General features: G+C 55.6%; 1 protein-coding gene across 5 annotated transcripts in view; it reads right to left on the minus strand.

The window, feature by feature from the left end:
* TPCN1 (two pore segment channel 1) overlaps window positions 1-18,166 on the minus strand; it is a 71,722-nt gene that overhangs the window by 13,748 nt on the left and 39,808 nt on the right. For 4 of the 5 annotated variants that reach the window (XM_032876219.1, XM_032876218.1, XM_032876217.1 and 1 more), the window contains 18 exons: window positions 16,328-16,444; window positions 15,969-16,093; window positions 15,157-15,205; window positions 14,562-14,625; window positions 13,662-13,706; window positions 11,566-11,622; window positions 11,425-11,478; window positions 11,204-11,276; window positions 9,887-9,994; window positions 8,892-8,963; window positions 8,271-8,360; window positions 6,937-7,052; window positions 6,187-6,233; window positions 5,517-5,585; window positions 5,255-5,339; window positions 4,267-4,406; window positions 4,079-4,159; window positions 10-2,524 (listed from right to left, as the gene is read on the minus strand). In XM_032876219.1, the coding sequence (XP_032732110.1) occupies window positions 2,402-2,524; window positions 4,079-4,159; window positions 4,267-4,406; window positions 5,255-5,339; window positions 5,517-5,585; window positions 6,187-6,233; window positions 6,937-7,052; window positions 8,271-8,360; window positions 8,892-8,963; window positions 9,887-9,994; window positions 11,204-11,276; window positions 11,425-11,478; window positions 11,566-11,622; window positions 13,662-13,706; window positions 14,562-14,625; window positions 15,157-15,205; window positions 15,969-16,093; window positions 16,328-16,444 (1,515 nt within the window). In that variant the 3' untranslated portion in view covers window positions 10-2,401. Of the gene's footprint in view, window positions 1-9; window positions 2,525-4,078; window positions 4,160-4,266; window positions 4,407-5,254; window positions 5,340-5,516; window positions 5,586-6,186; window positions 6,234-6,936; window positions 7,053-8,270; window positions 8,361-8,891; window positions 8,964-9,886; window positions 9,995-11,203; window positions 11,277-11,424; window positions 11,479-11,565; window positions 11,623-13,661; window positions 13,707-14,561; window positions 14,626-15,156; window positions 15,206-15,968; window positions 16,094-16,327; window positions 16,445-18,166 lie in introns of those variants that run through there. The other variant, XR_004384855.1, reaches the window with a different exon arrangement.

The raw sequence follows: 18,166 nt of genomic DNA on the forward strand, positions 1-18,166 counted from the left end.
GGCGGCAGCCACGTTTACAAAGCAGAGGCTTTTTTATTAATATGCCAGAAAACTGGAGACACAGTGGGTTTTCTATGTAACAAATCACCAATGTACAAAACCTTACAGTGTTGCTCCCGCTATCCATACAAAATGATTGTCACGTGGTGTGGAGTAAGGCTGGGTGCGGGGAGGGAGGCGAGGAGGAGGGACCAGGTGGTATCCCTCCAAAGCGGGACAGGGGCATATTGCCATTATGGCCAAGGGCAGGTTGGTTTGACCTTGGTTTCATTTGGCTAGGACGTGGATGGTGAGAGGGCATCTGAACTGGATGACGTCCCAGGTCCCTCAGATCTCACAGGCCTCGGTGACCCCAAGGGGCCAGCTGTCCTTAGCCTCAATGACAAGCGCCCACTACTGGCCAGAGTCTGGCCTGCAGCGCAACGGCTACTGCATTCATCCCATCTAGCTAAAATCAGGGTCTTTCTCAGAGGACTGGGGCTGGTACCACCCCCACACGAGGGGCCTGAACTCCCCTGGCACCCCTCCCTGGTTCATCAGGGGAAGGGACTAGAATGAAGCTCAAACACTCAGGGCAGAGGACCTATCCTCCTTTGAAAGCTATCCCTTGACTCCTGATTCCAAAATACCCATTTCAACACACAAAGGCTAAAAGGCACCCAATTGTGCAAATTATAAATAAAGTTCCTTCTCTGGAGAGGAAGGGGTTCTGGCCTGGGGCTCGGTGCAGAGCTGCGTGTGCTGGCTGGTGGCCCTCCAGAGCCAGAGAGGACAATGCCAGTCTCCTGATGCCCCATGGGGATCTCCCTGGTTCATTGTTTCCCCAAAGGGCTGTGCTTTAAAAACAGAAACAAACGCCTGCCACTCCTGCCTTGGTGAGGGGCACAGCTCTGCAGTGCTGGCTCTGGGAATCAGCCCTTCCGGGGCACCAGGATGGCACCCCTGGGATCAGGCTATGCCCTGCTAGGAAGAGGGCATGGCAGGGAGAGACTTCTGCCCACCCACCTTCCTAATCCTGGGAGGCAGTGGAGGCATCTGGAAAGCTGGGGTTAGACCAGGATGCCCCTGCCCCCTGCTGACCCCTTTCATCCCAGCGCCTCCGCCTCCTGCCCTATGCTAGGTCTGCAGCCCAGCGGAGCTGAACCAGAACTCCCTCTGCTCTGACCCTGCTTCTGCTGCCGCCAACAGTGCTCACTGGGCTGCCCACCCCAACGTCCGCTCTGGATTCAAGCACCGGTCCTACCCAACCAAGCTGACCTCAGGAGAACCCCCCCCACCCAAGATATGGGGGTCCTCGGTTAACCAAGGGCTCACCTGAAGCTAGCTGTGCCAGTGAAAAACCCTGGAACGAATCCACAGAGGGGACTGCTTAAGGTGGGGGCAGGGGGGAGCTGTCCCAGTGGACCAGCAGGGGCTCAGGCGCAGGCCTGCTGTGGAGCGCCCCCCCCGGGTGAGTGTCAGCTCTGTGCACCCCTTTCCAGCAGCAGAACCTAATGCACAGTGTGAAGGATCTGCCATTGTCTTCAGCAGAATCCCGTGTTAACTGAGATGTCTCTCTGCTGCAACAAGGTAATCCCAAGGAAAAGGGATCAAGTGGAGAAAGCCCATCTCAGGAATGCGTCCGGAAGCCATCAGCCCGGCCTTTTGCTTGCTCTCCTCCTGAGATTCTAAAGGAGGCTATTTTAGAAGGATCTGCAGCCGCAAGAGTTAAACCAAAGAAAGTATGGGAGGGAAGACTTACAGAGCTGGGATGTGAAATTCGCACAATCTTGTGCAATCACGCACACTCTCGCACTGCCCAGCACTGGCCGAGATCTGACCGTGTGGGTATGATCACACCCCTTGATTACGCTATCCGTTAGGTCCTAGGCACTGGTCCCCCGAAGGAATGTTCCATTATATTATCATATATAGAGAAATACTAACCCACATCCTAAGTGGTTGTGTCCCTAACACAGGCCACAGACACCCCGTGACGTAGGCCGCAGGGAAAGTTAGTGGGGAAGCCGTCAGCTGGGACGCGAGTGTGAGAGCAGCATGGGGAAGACGTTTTGGATCTGGCCTAGGGAGGGCTGACCCACTTTGAAGGCGAGCCCCGCAGAGATCGGCAGGATCTATCCAAGTGGTCTTCTGAAGAGGCCTTCTGGAACCTTCCACATTAGGAAGAGCTCACAGGCGGCCTGACCCCTTAAACCAAAGTGACCTCTGGGGTTACGAAAAACAGGGCAGGGTGGTTACACACCAAGCCCCATCTTGTCTTTTTCTCTTCCTATATATAAATATGTGCATATATATGAACGCGTGTGCGTGTACACACACACACACACATTTTTTCCATACGTCGTAGTAAAATAATACTATTGCGTTATTGCATAGACGAGATGGCTGTTGCGCACTGGAGTTAGGTGACGGTCTGGGAGCGCTGGCGGCTGCCCGGGAGCTGCTGGGTGGTGGGGCCCCGGCCGCTGCCGCCAAGCGGTCCCTCCTGCTGCTCCTGCTTGCGGGCGTGCTCCTCGTACCACACCTAGAGCAGAGCGCGGACGGGGCACTGAGCAGCCTGCACCCCTCCCCGCCAGTCCCGCGCTTGCCCCAGCCCGGAGAGCACCCCCCCAACTGCCCGGGGTACACAGCGGCCAGTGGGAGCCAGCCTCACTCAGGACACCCCCGGACCTGCTGGGAATTCTGCATACGGCCCGGATAGAAAAATTACTGTGAAATCTTTCCCTTATTGATTAGAGGTTTGCAAGCCTCCTTATAAATGTTCTCCTTGGCACATAGCATCTCTTTAAGCAAAGCCCAGGTACTCATCATCACCCTCTGTTTGGTTGTGAACATAAACTTTTGTCCTTCACAAAGGGATTCCCGGGTGTTATCCCTTTTGAGCTCGGCAGGAACCGTGTCCTCAAGATACACCTGAGAAAACCGAGGCTTAGTAGTTTTATGAAGCTGGAAGACAGTGAGGGCCTCTCCGAACTCCCACGTTGCTTTTGGTACCCCCCAGGTAAGGCCGTGACATGATTTTGCAAAAAAAAAAAATTTAACCCGCCTAAGACCCATATTGTTATGTCGTCTGACATTTTCAGAGACGGGTGTTCAGGTGATTAAGGAATCAGAGAAGCTGACTTACATGTTCAAAAAATCTGAGCCACAGAACTTGAGAGCTTACACAAGATTCAGATGGCCTTCTTTCTGTGCCCCCTCACTGTACAGAGGGGGGCACTGAGGCCAGGAGGGGACACATGGGCAGAGGACAAAGGACAGCAGCTGAGTGCGTGTTCTCAGGACTGTGTGAGTCAGCTGGGGGAGCTGCAGCCTCCCTGCCTTCTGGGCGTGGGCAGTGGTCATCACTGTCCCCGTGGAAACAGAGGGATTTCTAGCTCTGAGGATGCCAGAAACTGCAGAGTCACGATGGGTGGCGTGGGAGACCCTCCCCCGAGCCCTGGGACCCGGAGGCTGAAGAGAAGAGCCAAAGCAGAGCTCGCGCCGCGCTGGCGGCCTGCGCTCTGTGGGGTTCTGCTGGGGATGTGGGGCGTTGGCCCCCGTGGTGCTTCACAAGCTCGTTTACTTAGCTGCTGATGTGGAAAGATGGGGAAATTTTACTTAAAAAAATTTGACTTCTCCCTTCTCTTAAATTAGAACAACAACAAAAACCTCAAACAGAGAACCTGATGGCCCTGAGCAGAGGCCGCCCCCTCCAACGAGCCCTGCCCTTGCCAGCTCTGCAGGCCCCTGCAGTCTTTTGGCCACGACGTCCCCTGCTGTGCATGCCACACTTGTGACTCTGGCTCAGAGTAAGAATCGGGGTAGGTTCTGGAGAATGCTCAAGCAGCAGGGCCATATGGGAGAGCTGCTCGTGATGGGGAAGGGCCGAGGGTTCACGGCCGAACCAGAGCTCCACCCAGCCCTGCGTCCCAGACACCACTGGCCGCGGTTGCAATGGATGGCCCCGATCCCCACAGGAGCCTCCCCACCTGCACACTCAGGATAGGGACAGGGGGCATCCCGCTCAGCAGCAGGGAGGCCCACCCCCAGGCAGGAGCTGGGAGGGTCTAGGCAGTAGGGGCAGGGGCGCTCCTACCTGAATCTCCTCTTGGTACATCTTTAGGCTCAGGTCACTTTTGGTCCTTGATCTCCGTCCCAGAAACACCACGGTGTTTTGCTAAAAAAAAAAAAAAGAGCAGAGGCTTGGAGTGGGCCCAAGCGGGGCAGGCCCTCCACTAAGCCGAAACCTGCCCCTCTATCGGAGGTGGCCCCACGGCTCCTCACCTCGTGCCTCTCCATTTGGGAGAGGACCTTGAGCAGCCGGGCCATGTCGGACGTGGCTCCCCGCCCCTCCCGGTAGAGCTCCAGGACAGCAGTCAGCTCATCTTTGGAGATTTCCTTCTCGAGGGTGATGCCGCTGTCAACTGTGGGAGGGGAGGCCAGGGCTGGGAAGGAGCCTGGGGCTCAGAGCCCCCCAGTCTGGCTTGGCCTGGTTCGGCCGTCCTCCCTGCAGCCCCGGCAGGCGTCCTAAGTTTCCTTCTCTGAGAAAACCTGCATCAGCATGGCGCCCCCCCACCCCAAACCCTCACTGTCTGGCACGCACATCCCTTCCCTCATTTTGCTGCAGATGCGGGGGATGCTGGCTGGGCCAGCAGCTTATAGGGGACAGAGGGTTTGGGCAGGGAGTCTCTGAGTCAAAATGGTCAGATGGCCTGATAAGACAGATTTGGAAACAAAGAACAGGTCTGTAGCAGCTCTGATGGAGAATCTGGAAGGATCAGTACGCACAAAGCTCTGCACCCTGGAAGAGGCGAGGCCATTACTGGAGCTGCGGTCATCCAGCTGCAGGAGGAGGAGCCACTGGTGCAGCGTTCACACCCTTTCAATCTAGAACCCCACCGTGACCATGTGATTTAGAGATGCGGAGGTCACAGCGGAAAGGATAGCCAGAAGGCTGTTGTGTTCACAATAGGCCTGTCTCTGCTCTGCGATTCTTCTAATCTTGGACATGGACTGCTTTTATTTTGAACATGATATCAAGAGCCTTCTCCAATCAGCAAGTATTTGAAAATCAAAAAACAAGAATTTGAAAACCAATGCACATGAGAGTTGTAACAGATAAACCAGACAGATATGCTGAAATGCCAGAAGCCTGGACAGCTGGACGGCCAGACAGTGGGCTTGGACAGCCAGACAGCAGGACTGGACAGCCAGACAGCCGGGCAGCCAGGCAGACTGTGGGAAGGCTCTGGCCACGGCTGCTCGCACAGACCTTCTGAGTCCTGGTTCTTGCGGCTGTAGTTCATTCGGAAGACGAAGGCCTCGAGGATGAAGGCGACAATGATGGTCATCACCACCTGGCCGGGCGCAGAGAGCGGGAAGGGGTGCGTGAGCTGCTGCAGGACCCGCCCCCGGCCGAGCTCGGTCAGATGCTGACCCCAGTCCCGGCCCCTCGTCCCTCGGTGGCCACCCACCAGGCGGGGCGGCTGGAGACTCTGAGTGTTGAAGGGCAGAGAGCGTGGCCAGGGACCTACCATGGTCACGATGTAAAAAGTCATGAAGTACAGGCGGCTCCAGTGTGAGGTCTGAGAGGTGACGCCTTCCTGGGGACACGGGGAGGTGGCCAGTGAGTGAGCGCCTGGTGGGGGGCCGGGTCACTGTGCACTTGGGCCACTCCACAGTCCCCCACATGCTCTTTAAAGACCCTGCCCGATCTGCCTGGGGTTGTGGGAGACACAGGAAGGGGGAGGGGGGTGGCCCTCACTCCCAGGGTCTAAAAACTCTTCCATGCTGCATGAGCCTTGGACGCTCCCCAGGGTGGCAGGGCTCACCACTGACACGGGCAGTCTTTGTCCCAAGCAGGGGCAGAAGACTTGGAAGAATTTAAGGAATGAAAAACAAAAACTAACAACCCTTGCCACACTGCTCCTTGACAGCGGTGCGAGGCCAGAGACCCACACGCTAACTGGCATCTCCAGGCCACTAGGGGACACGCATGGGGCAGGGATGTAAATGCAGAGGGGTGGCTCCTGGGGCCCAGCCTGCACCGTGGGCTCTGGGCAGAACCCCAACCCGGTGTGACCCAGGCCCCCAACCCCGACAGAGCGCAGAAGAGCGATACATCCCATCGGGGGCCAGGCAAGAGCAGAGCTGGCCTCAGAGGACGGCGGGAGGATGCCCCCAGGAGCTGACCAAGGTCCTTACCATAATGATGTACCAGTTGTTGACAACCGTGAGCTCGAACAAGGTCACTGCCAAAAGGAAGCGAGAATGAGACTCACTTTTTCCAAGTCTGTTTCAAGTGGCCTCTCTCCACATGTCCGGGGTACCACAGAGCTAAATGATGGCGTCCTCATCTGCCAGAGTGGGCTGTACGTCCCAAGGCCCTCACTGAGCGCCCACCCCACAGTGCTGCCAGCTTGGCCTGTCTCCCAAAGGGCGTGCCCGCTGCCTCAGCAGCCTGGGACGAACCAGGGCTGGGGTCGGGCGGTGGGGAAAGAGCACTCGGACCTGATTTGCTGTGGTTCTGGGATGCCGTGAGGGGCTCCCATTCCTCTTGAGCCATGTCCTATCCCTGCCCTTGCCCCTGCCCCAGCTTCTCCACAGAACTCAGGAGCAGCACTGTGTGGACCTGAGCTGGGGCCAGTGCAGGGCACTGTGGCAGGTTGGTGTGGCTATCCCACCCTGCAACTGTGGGGCTTTGACTGGGGGTGGGTCCCCTGGCCTCAGGCTGTCCCCTTCAGAGCAAAGCATGAGCTCTCTGCTCCCCAGAACGAAAGCTGGTGGTTTAAGTGGGTGCTGGGATCTGGCCCGGCCTCCCTGTGGTTGGCCCCGCTGAGGCTCCAGAGGACCCGGGAGGCCTCAGACAGCTCTGCTAGGCCGCGTCTGGGGCCCGCGGTGACTGACACAGGCAGTGGGTCTGGGGACTGTGCCGCCTGTGGCCTCTGCACTCACCGAAGCTGTTCAGGATGTTGTCAAAGTTATTGAGATAGTAGTAGCCTTCGTCCACGACAGTCCTATTGCCCACGGTGTGATTGAGCCAGCGGTAGGCATCGGCCACAGTGCTCGTACTGGCCAGGGAGACAGAGGGGCAGAAGGGAAGGTCACAAGAAAATCGGTCACTTCAACAGAGGACAAAACGCTTAAGTGAACCAAGCTCTGACCCGGGAGCCGCCGTCCTGGCCCAGCCCCCAGCTCTCCGACCCACGTTCCTGGCTCAAGGGTGGCCCTTGGCTCCTCTCACCAGCTGGGCGTTGCTGGGGACTCCTGGGCTTGCCCCCTGCTTATCTGCATCCACCGGGCATTGCTCTGACCAGGGAAGCCATCTCCCTCCCAGCCACTGGAGGGAGAGAAGGGCAGTGTCTCCCCTCGTTCTCCCCACCTGCGATCTGCTCTGGGGCCTGGGTGCTGGACAGTGACCCCGCTGACCCTGAGAAAGCCCCTTGCCAGTCTCGCCCCAGCACCAGGCCGGGATGCTCCAAAGGCTGCTCCAAAGGCTGCCCTTGTTCTAAGAGCTTATTTGCAGCTTTCCTTCCAGTCCTTTCTGTCGGCTCTGTTAACATTCATGCCGATGTTTCCACGTGTCTGGTCCTTGGGCCCCCAGGGAACTTGTTCAGAATGCAGAGTCCTGGGCCTTGGGCAGCTGCCCTGGGGGCTCTGGCCCACTGTGGAGTTTGTGGCCCGCTGTTCTCAGTCTGGTTCTGAGCCCAGCCTGACACTCAAAACGGCTGCCCGTGTCTTTGGAAGGAGTTTGTGCTTGAGGCCTCATGGGCTAAAGTTTGGAGAACACTGCCTGGAGAATGAATGTCCGAGCACACTGCCTTCATTGTGGTGGCGTGGAGGAGGGAGGGGTCATGGGAGCTTGTGCTCTCCACGCTCTACCCCGGCCCCCAAAGGCCTTCCCGTGCGTGTCCAATGGCCTAATGCTGCCAGGAGGCCCAAGCCGATGTGTCTGCCTCCCGGTTGAGGGGCGGCCTTCAGACCTCAGCCCCAAGGGCAAGGGCAAGGGGATGGGAAACCTGTTCAGATGTCCTCGCTTCGGAGACAGCCCTCTGATTCCAGGTCCCTCACGTGGCTACTGTATTCAACTAAGGCCCCGGAAAGCAAAGCAAAGTGATTCCAGGGGCTTCGAAGGGTGCTGTGGCTCAGAGACCGTGTCCCTGCGGCCCCCAAGGCTGCGGGGGACCCGCTTAGAGGGGCTGGGGGCAGCACGCCGGTCCTGGCCTGGGGCCTCGGGAAACACGGGCTGCCCGGGGGCGGGCAGGGTGGGCGGGCCACCGCGTACTCACTTGCAGCAGTTGGGGTACAGGATTCCACAGAAGAATTCCATGCCCACGATGGCGAAGGAGTAGTAGAAAATGAGCAGGGTGAGGCCCAGGCTGGGGAGGAGGGTCAGAAGGGACAGGGTGACTGGGGGCCAGGCAGGAGAGACCGGCGCCTCCAGCAGCCCCGCGTCCTCAGACCCACTGCGCTGACTGATGGACAGGCATGCCCCTAGCCAGGTTTACCGACTGGAAAGTGCCTGCAGGCAAGGGGCCTCGTGATTCAGGTCTGGGGTCAAAAACGGCTCGAGCCAGGACTCTATTAACAGATGCCCCTTACCAGAGATTCACCCCTTACCTGTGAAGGTAGACTCACAGGTGACCCCTTACCTGTGAATGTAGACACAGGTGGTAAGTGAGTGGACAGCTCCCTGCCCTCCCTACTCAGTATTTCAGACAGGTCAGTGGAGGAAAGTGGTACCAGGGAGACCTGTGGTGGTCAACAGCTCAGTCTCCTTGGAGACCCGTCAGACCCTCGATGTCAGTCCTCTGCGGGCCGCCTCCTCTCCCCCGACTACCACCCAGCTGCCCCCCTGGGGGCGCAAGCCTCGCGGCGCCTGGCCCCGGGGGCTGAGAGGCGGGCGGTACCTGGCCATGCGGGGCAGCAGCTCAAACATGGTGTCTAGCACGTTGCGGTAACGCTTCTTCAACTTAAACAGCCTGAAGGAAGAGACCGGGTGGCGTTCAGAGAGGCCGCAGCCCCCACCCCCAGCACAGACGGGGGAGGACGGCCTGGGCCTCTCGCCCACCTGAGCCCTGCTGCCCACCCTGACGCCGGCCCGGGGGCATCTCCCCAGCCTCTTCTTTGGTGTAAGAGGCAGCCGTGGCTGTTCGCCACTGGTCAGCAACAGAACCAGGAGGCTCGGAGAGAGACAAGGGCTCACCCGGCACAGCGAGGCAAGAAGGGAACAGAAGCCATGCCTGCAGAGGAACCGGGGGCACAGCGGCTCGGTGGCCAAGAAAGGGCCACGGTGTGTGGGGAGGAAGCAGACATCCCCCCTGTGGCCATCACCACAGAGCTGCGGGTTCTTCTAGATAGAAACACTGCCCCCGATCGCCATGCCCACGTCCACCTCTCCTCCCAGGAAGGACCCGTATGGGATCGTGGCTGGATACCATAATCCACTGGAGATACCAAGAGCTCACGACCCCCAGGTGGGAAGGGGGTTCCATGGAGTAGTGCCTTACTAGTGCCCCACAGCCGCCTCTGCAGAAAAGCGGAGACCCAGGGAGGGTTTTTCTTGACAAGATGCTGTGCCAGAAAGCCCTGGGGACCCCAAAAATCCCCCTGCACCCTCAGAGGCTGTGGCCTTCTGGTTTATGACCCTGAGCACGTGTGTCTCTGTGGCTGCAGGCCAAGGTCACCCGCACCACGGGCCATGCTTCCCTTCCACAGTCAGACAACCGTCACCCGTGAAGTGGGGAGATGGGCAAGCCGCACGCCCCCACAAGTGGAGACAGCAGCTGGGTGCCTCCACAGTGGGATGCGTCTCTGACACCAGGCTTGTGAATCTTCTGGCACCATCCTGCCACTTCCCAGACCAGTCCCAAGGCTTTCCCCACCCTGCCCCGGCCCCTGTCACCTCAGCAGCTGGAGGGGACGCAGGACCACTATGAAATAAAAGGGCTCCATGTCGAAGGCCAGAGCCAGCAGTCCCAGGAAGGCGAACACTGTGACCGAGAAGTCGAACCTGGGAGGGAGAGGGAGAAGCAAGGTCCATTTGGCCTGCCCGGGCCCACCTCCCTCCCGTGCTCCCTGCTCCCCAGCCCTGTTCTCAGTGCTGCCTTCCAGGGAACCCACATGCTGACCCCAGTAAGAGTGAGAGCCTGCAGCTGCACAGCTCAGGAAGCAGCTTCCTACTGCCCTGGGGTTTCTGAGGCCGGCTTGGCTGGACCCCCAGGCACAGCATACACAGCGGGGATCAGAAATGCCCAGGAAATACCTCCCCCTCCAACACTCAAAGGTCTTGCACTGGTCTAACGGCAGATGTTGGGTTATATGGGTGACCTCTGACCCCGATGAGGTCACTGAGGGAAGGGGCAGGATGAGCAGCTGGATTCCCCGCAAGGCCAGACAGCCAACCCTGCTCGAGACAGGGGGCCTTCCCTCCCTGCAGACATGCGCGGAGACCCCGAAGGCAGCACGGTGCTCAGCCCTCTACTGCTCTTCCTGGATTCTCCTCTGTCAAGACCCAGGCCTCATGAGTATAGCCTAATTTCGTGGGTAAGTTCACTTAAGTGGATGGTAAGTGGCCTTGGAGGTCTCTGGAACGGGGACGAGAGCTGCTCGGGTCTCTTTACCACCCCCAGCTAGCGGCTGACCGAAGTGGGTGGGGGAGCTTCCTTCTCTGATGGAATCAAGGTTTTTACGGAGGAGCAAAGAGCTTAGTTGTCGACGACGGGCACAGGGACTAAATGACTAGTTAGAGCCAGCCAGCCTAAGGCCCCTTAAGAGGCCATGTCTAGGGGCGCCTGGGTGGCTCAGTTGGTTGAGCCACTGCCTTGGCTCAGGTCATGATCCCGGACTTCCAGGATCGAGTCCCGCATTGGGCTCCCAACTCCTTGGGGAGTCTGCTTCTCCCTCTGACCTTCTCCTCTCTCATGCTCTCTCTCACTGTGTCTCTCTCAAATGAATAAATAAAATCTTAAAAAAAAAAAAAAAAAAGAGAGGCCATGTCTAGGAGGAATGTGCAAAGAGGGCCCGAGAGAGTAGGACAAGGGCCTGATGCTGGCAAGTCCCAGAGCCACGCGCAGAACTCTTCCTGGAGACAAAAGCCTTGTCCTGCCCTTGGCCCCTCCTCCGGCCACTGCAGACCACCGCGCATGCTGTGGGTGTGTAGGGAGCGGACCCACGGCCCTCTCGGTCTCGGCCATGGTTAAGAAACACGCAGTCCACTCACAGATTCCACCCGGAGGACAGGTATTGCACGGGGCCAAGGCCAGCAACCTTCAGGAACAGCTCCACGCCGTAGACTGGGAACAGGGGGAGGCAGTTAGTAGCGGCCTGACCCCAGCCCCTCCCACACCCGGCCTGCACGGGAACCGAGGCCCTTCTGAGGTTTCCCCTCCCAGGCCAGGGTTTCAGACAAGCAATTTAGCAAAGCCACGTTCAGAAACCTACTAGTCAGAAAGACGACGTAACTCCAGGGCACCTGTTTAGAGAAGAAGTTCCCACCTGTGAGACAAGAGGCGGGAGGTCAGGTGGGGCGAGGGGGCGGCAGGTGTGCCCACAGGACCGGCTGGTCCCCCGGCCAGGGCTCACCTTTCAACATGAAGGTCTCCACAAGGATCCAGACCCCGTTGACGGCCACCACCAGGTCTGCAAACAGATAGGCCCGTAAGAGAGAAAATACGGATGGGTGTACAAACCTACAGCTCAGCACTGTAGCCCCCTAGCGACTTTCCCAGCAGCCCCCAGGAGATGCTCCACACACCCATGGGATAGATCAGTGCTTTCACAGGAGCTACATCAACCAGTGTCTCACTCGGAAAACAGCCACAGGTTTCCAGAAGCATGCTCTATGTCGCGGTAGAGATACCAGCGGTCTCAGTAAATCCTACAGGCCATTCCATGTCAGTGTAAAAGACATTTGCACATCAAAATGGTTGCCCTTCCCTAGAGACAGGTGATTTTAAGACAACTGCATGAACTAGTTAGCAGAATGACATATTCATTTGGCCTTTTAAATACCAGCCCCACTTCTTAGTGATCCACCCCCATGAGACAAGCAAAACACAAAACAACGTGTCCTGCAAGCTATTTGCTAGAGAACTGTTCATGAGAGCAAAAATCTAGAAATGCCCTAAATGATCAGCAGCAGACTGGTTGGATCAACTATGACACATTCGTGAAACGATGAGGTATCAAGTCTAGAAAGAAATGAGGGACATCTCCCTGTATCGATGGGGAGTGGTCTCTGGGATATGTGGTTAAGGGAAAAAAAGCAAAGTGGGAAAAAGTGTATATGAAGTATGCCATCGTTGAGTTAAGACATGGGGATAGGAATACATATATATCTACTTACAGTTTTTAAATAATGGAAGAAGAAACCAAAATAAAAGTTACCCATTGGAGGAGGTTTGACCGGATGTAAATGAGATATCCTTAAATACATTTTAGGCAATTTACATAAGTATAAAACAAAGATGTCAAAAAAGCAATCCCTGAAAATCAAAAATAAAATGAAATAAAGAAACCTAAATGTGTGTCCAGGTGGTGACACTGCCAAATGAAGAAAGGACTACTACAGATGACTTTAACATGTGTCATGTGAATATATGTCCCTGGTGGGGGGGTGTTCTAGTCTCTGTGTTGCTCTGGACTGTGTTGGGATCGCCATCTGAAGATGGTTATGAGTCTACTGTGGGGTACAGCGAATGAGTAACTGTGTGAATGGTATTGGGAACCAGGATTTTAAGACAGAGGGGGCCAGGGGTGGGATCTGGGTATGAAAGGGTGAGGAAGTTCGGTAAAAACGCAGTAGTCCTGGATTTGAATTAGAAAAGTCAGGATCAACTCCTGATATGGTTTATCTTTAAAAACAAAATCCCACCTCTGTCCATGGAAAGGCCTAGAAATAATAACCAACTCCAAGCCATGAGCACCTTCAGCGTTTCAAACTGTGGTGTCTAAACACCATTTCCCACTAAATGGGACCAGAGTTCCTTAGAAAGACTGAACGCCATCAGGACGCTCCATCAGTACTGTCCAAGAGGACTTCCTAGCACAATGGAAATTGCCTCTTCTGGGCTGCCCGACTGGTAGTCATTAGCTGTCTGCAGTGACTTCGCACTTGAAATGTAGCTACTGTGGCTTTTTTCATTTTAGTTGCTTAAATTTAAATAGCCACACCTGGCAAATTGCTACCACACTGGAAAACGCAGCTCTAGATGTAACCACTGAATGACGGGAATGACAGGAAATACACAACAGAGGAACATGCAAAAACCAGACTGAAGGCGAACAGTCCTGTTTCTTCAACTCAGTGTCACAAGATGGAGAAAAGGGACGGAAGAGAAACCTACAGATTGAAACCGACTCAAGTGACAGAGCAACCAAACACTTCTTGTGGTTCTGAAATGTGCTTCCAAAACCTCCAGGTCTAGAGAGGGGATGATGAGCCCCAGCGAGGTGGGTACAGACAGACAGAAAGACCGGCCATGGGGTGACAGCCGCTGAACCTGGGTGATGGGTTTGTGGGCACTCATTATCCTCTCCCCACTTTTACACATGCTTGGAATTATCTGTAATAAAAAGTCAACTACACAGCGGCACAGCTAATCCCTTGCCTCTCCACCTTCTGGAACGTGAAAGACTCAGGCGGGATGGGGCCTGGAGCTGCGGTATTTCACACTTACACATGAAATACTGGAAGGCCTTGGACTTCACAAGGATATTAATTCCTATTTGAAGAGAAGACATGTTAACATCGAAATCTCCATTTGCAAGGACACTTTCCCCTACCACACACCTCGCACACATGAGCATTCAGGGTGTTTATGCCCAGGGGTGAGGAAGGAGGACGTGCTCTGAGAGCGACCCCACGCTTGTGCTCGGGCAAGAGCTCAGAGCCAACAGCTGCTCTGGGGAGAGCCCGGGCAGCTCGGAGCCAGAATGGAGCAGAGCGAAGCTTTGCTGGCCACCGCTAACCTTAACTTGTTGCTGGCCTCGACCCGGGACTATGTTTATCCACTTGAGTAACTATCACTCCATGGAATGGAAAACCTTCTAAAGACTATAGGCTAACAGTAGTGCCCAAAGCCCTAGCTGCGGAAGAAATCACAGAATAGGCTACACCATCCTGACTCTTACTCCCAATGGCCCGCACCCAGGCTTCAGGCTTTTTGCACTCGAAATCCCCCGAGAGCTAACCACACCCCACCACAGAACTTCAGAACTGGCATTCAATTAAGGGGCAACACTTGGATTTGAGAATTTTGAATTTCATGCTGGGCAAGCATGATGTCAGGGACCGTCTACACTTGCTATATATCCTGCCACGGGAGGATGGCTGGAATCCGTTATTAGGCCCAAAAGCAGGTTTGAGTAGAGAATCGATAATGCGGTCCCATTACCTTTTTAAAAACTGCACTTACCTGCCTGCTGGGGTGAGCGCACTGTCTGCCTCTGGTAGGCACACATCCAGACGCACGTATATACAACACCCAGGGAGCAGGCTCTTCAAATGCTTGTCTATGGTCTCTGGAAGCCTCCATCTGTCCCCAGCTGCCCAACTGTCATACTCAGGTCAACCTTACCTTTGAAGATGAGGAATGCTGTTCTGGGAAGCTCATCAAACCAGTGTTCTCGATTTCTCTTGGCCTGGCCAGGAGACAGGGCCATGAGAGGGGGTGTGAGGTATGGTGAGCAGAACCTTGCCCCCGGGGTCAGGCTGCCGCTTTCCTGCCCTGCGCCCCTGGCTAACTTGGGGAACAATGAAAACACTCAGGGATGACCGTGATGCCACTGTCCATGGAGCCTGTAAGTGGAGCCACGCACATGCCTTCTTTTCGTGTAATCCTGAGGGTGACTGACTGTAGGTTAAGGATCATTGTTCTGCCATTTCCCGGGTCAGACGAGCCTTGGGAAGGTTCGGTAACTTGCCCAATGTCCATGACCAATGGGGTCTACCCGAGATTCAGTGCTCCTAACAAGCTACGGGGCAACTGTCAGGGCACGTGGGGGGCCTCCTATAATCCTGCAGTACGGGGCACCAAGGTGAGAGCTGAGGTGCTCCAGCGGGGAAGGAGCTGGGCCTCCAGGGCAGTGGGGCTCACCCCGCCACCCCCCAACAGCTGGCCCCACTCCCTCTCCGACTCTCTGGTCTTTGGTCCCACACGCACAAGCACTCACCTTCCACTTCAAGGCAGCGACTTCATAGATGTCATAAAAGTCCTTTAGGCTGTTGTAAGCAACATGAAAAGGTTAAAAAAAAATCAGAACCTGTTCCCATTGAGCTTCAGGTCTTCTGAGCTTCAGTAGGACACCTGTGAGTTTCAGCACCTTGGGGCCCCAGGGACCCTTACCTGGGGGCATTTCATCTCCTCCCTCCAGGCCCCACATACTGAATCTGCTTCGTCTACACTGACCACAGACACCGTTCATCGCCCCCGGATGTCTGTAACTCTTAGACAGGCCTCCGCTAGCAGAGGACCTCATGGAACACTGGGGGCTGAGTTCAGCCCAAACGGAGCTCAGTTACTCCTGTTTCTAAAGCTGGCCCGCTTCCTTGCCCAGAAAGAAGGGTTCTGATCGTCCACAGTCTGGAACACCAAGACTGCCCATGCAGATCTCAGGGCTGAGAGCCTGTGTGTGAGTGTGTGCGCGTGTGCGTGTGCGCCCACCCGGCCCTGGGGCTCTGCTCGCAAGGCATTACCCCACTGCACTCAGGGCTGAGAGCAAGTGGCAGGGCCGGTCCATTTCATGAGCCTGTGCATTCCTTTTCTGTCAAGCCAGCTTGAACTGGATTTGAACTGGATTTGGGTGGACTTCTGTTACTTGTGAAAAGAAACCTGATGCACTATACCATCTACATGTAGAAGAATCTCTGTGGAGAAAACTCGTCTCTACAAGCATCTTGCCCCCCACCTGCTGGGGCCTTTGCCCGCTGCAGCTCCCCGTCACAAGCGCCTTTGGCCACCCAGCCCCACCTGGTCCAGTCCTACCTGAGCAGAGCTGTGTTGCTCTGATTCAGGGCCTTGAAAGTCAGGTAACGCTCCCTGGCACTCATCCGGGGCCTGTAGAAGCGCATCAGGCCTTCAAACTGCCTGTAGGAGATGCCAGCGGGCCTCTGCAGGGACAGGGCAGACAGCCGTGTGAACGCAGGAAGATGCAGAGCCCAGCCTGCCCCTTCCCTGGGGAGACGCCCAAGGACAACAAGGGATCCCAGGGCACCCAGCTCTTCCCTGTTCTCCCAGGGGCACAACTCCTGGCTGCTGGCCCTGCCATGCTTCGGGGGCTGCTCGGGGCAAGTGAGGGGCAGCAGGAACCTCTCCCCTGCCAGGCCCACCCCAGCCGTCCCTACCCGCTGGCTGACGAGCAGGCGGTAGGCGTGCTGGATGGCGGTTCGCTTGTGCAGCAGCAAGGACTTGAACTTGCGTTTCTCAATGTCGTTGAAGGTGTCGAACACCACAGCCAGAAGCTATGAGCAAAGAACACAGCACCTGGCTCCCCTGCTGGGTGGGGCCTCAAGGGGTTGGGCAGTTCCAGCCACCCCAGAAGCGGGGGCTTGAGAAGACCCTCCCACCTGCCCCTTATATAGGAAGTTTGTCTCTAAGCATCAGCAGGGGAAGGCCATCCACGGCTATTTCTAAGTTTTCTCTCTTTGGATACATGAAGTCATTATTCTACTTTCCCCCAAGTGCTCCTTTCCACCCAAGCTCATGACAGGCTGGGCAGTGTTCTAAGGGGAAGCGGCGAGAGAACACACAGGGTTCTACACCCAGTTCGGCCCAGTATCATGGCCAGAGAGCCTGTGTCCATCCCAACCTCCAAACAGGAAGGAGAACGGTTGCACAGGATGCTTCTTCCCGCCAGCCCCCCTTGTTCCCTGTGAGTCACGGCTCCATGCATGGCCCCAGAAATCAGGGCAGTGGGGCAGTTTGCCCTCCAGGGCACAACATTCTCGGACTGCCTAATTCCAGAGCTGGCATATTAATGATACAGTCTGAATTATCAAAGGGCACCGGGAGGGCGGGAGCAGAATTCAAAGAAGGCTTTTTTGGAAACACTTTCTTTTCCTCTCAAAAATATTTTGAGGGAAACTCTCTTGTCTTTTCCATCCCTTTGAACTGGTCCACCATCATTCCCCTTTAGATCAAGGGAGGGTCAGCAAACTTTTTCTATAGCGGGACAGACAGCAAATATTTCAGGCTCTGAAGGCCAGATGGTGTCTGTTAAAACTACTCAGCCTTGCAGCTGTAGCACGGAATCAGCCACAGATGATGCATAAACAAATGGACATGGCGGTGGGCCAATAAAACTTTATTTATAGAAACAGGCGGTGGGCTGGCTTTGGCCAGGAGGCTGCAGTTTGCTGACCCATGCCCTAGATTTTTGCAGCTCTAAATATGTTACAAATTGAAGCAAATCAGTCACACAGAATATATTTTTATGATTCTAAACTGACAACAGTACATAACTATAACACATATATAGATAGCCAACATTTTGGTTTTAAAGAATTAAAAAAAGGAAAATATTTTCCTTTTTAAGACTTCCAGTTTTTAGGACATTTCACAAGTCTGCCCCAGGGCAAGTGCTTTCCATTTCTACACTGGGCCTGACTGTGGGAAGCAGGGTAAGGACGCTCTTGCAAGTATAAAAATAATCACAAGACTTGGGCCACCTGGCCGGCTCAGCTGGGAGAGCATATGATTCTCGATCTCAGGGTTGTGAGTTCCAGCACCACACTGGGTGTACAGATTACTTAAAAATAAAATCTTAAAAAATAATAAAATATAAACCCAGGGGCCGCCTGGGTGGTTCAGTCCATTAGGCATCTGCCTTCGGCTTGGGTCATGATCTCAAGGTCCTGGGATGGAGTTCCGTATCGGGCTGGGACTGAAGGGAGGTCCCCTTCTCCCTCTGCCTGCCACTCCCCAATTGTCCCCTCTCTCTCTCTCTCTGACAAATAAATAAAATCTTTTAAAAAACTAAAAATAATAAAAAAATAAACACTTGATAAAGCGTCTCTGATAGTTCTGGCACTGACGTGTGCTCTCGACGTGGGCCTGACGGCCTCCTCTTCGGGGCAACCTGCTGATGGCAGGAACCTTCCTGGTGGCCAAATGGGCCTCGGCAAACACCTCCAAAGTTCCCAGTGTACGCGGAGACATCACATTCTTCTGAGCAGAGGGTGCCC

The sequence above is a fragment of the Lontra canadensis genome, unplaced genomic scaffold (assembly GCF_010015895.1).
Source record: "Lontra canadensis isolate GAN:19392208 unplaced genomic scaffold, GSC_riverotter_1.0 scaffold58, whole genome shotgun sequence".
In the NCBI taxonomy this organism is placed as follows: Eukaryota; Metazoa; Chordata; class Mammalia; order Carnivora; family Mustelidae; genus Lontra; species Lontra canadensis.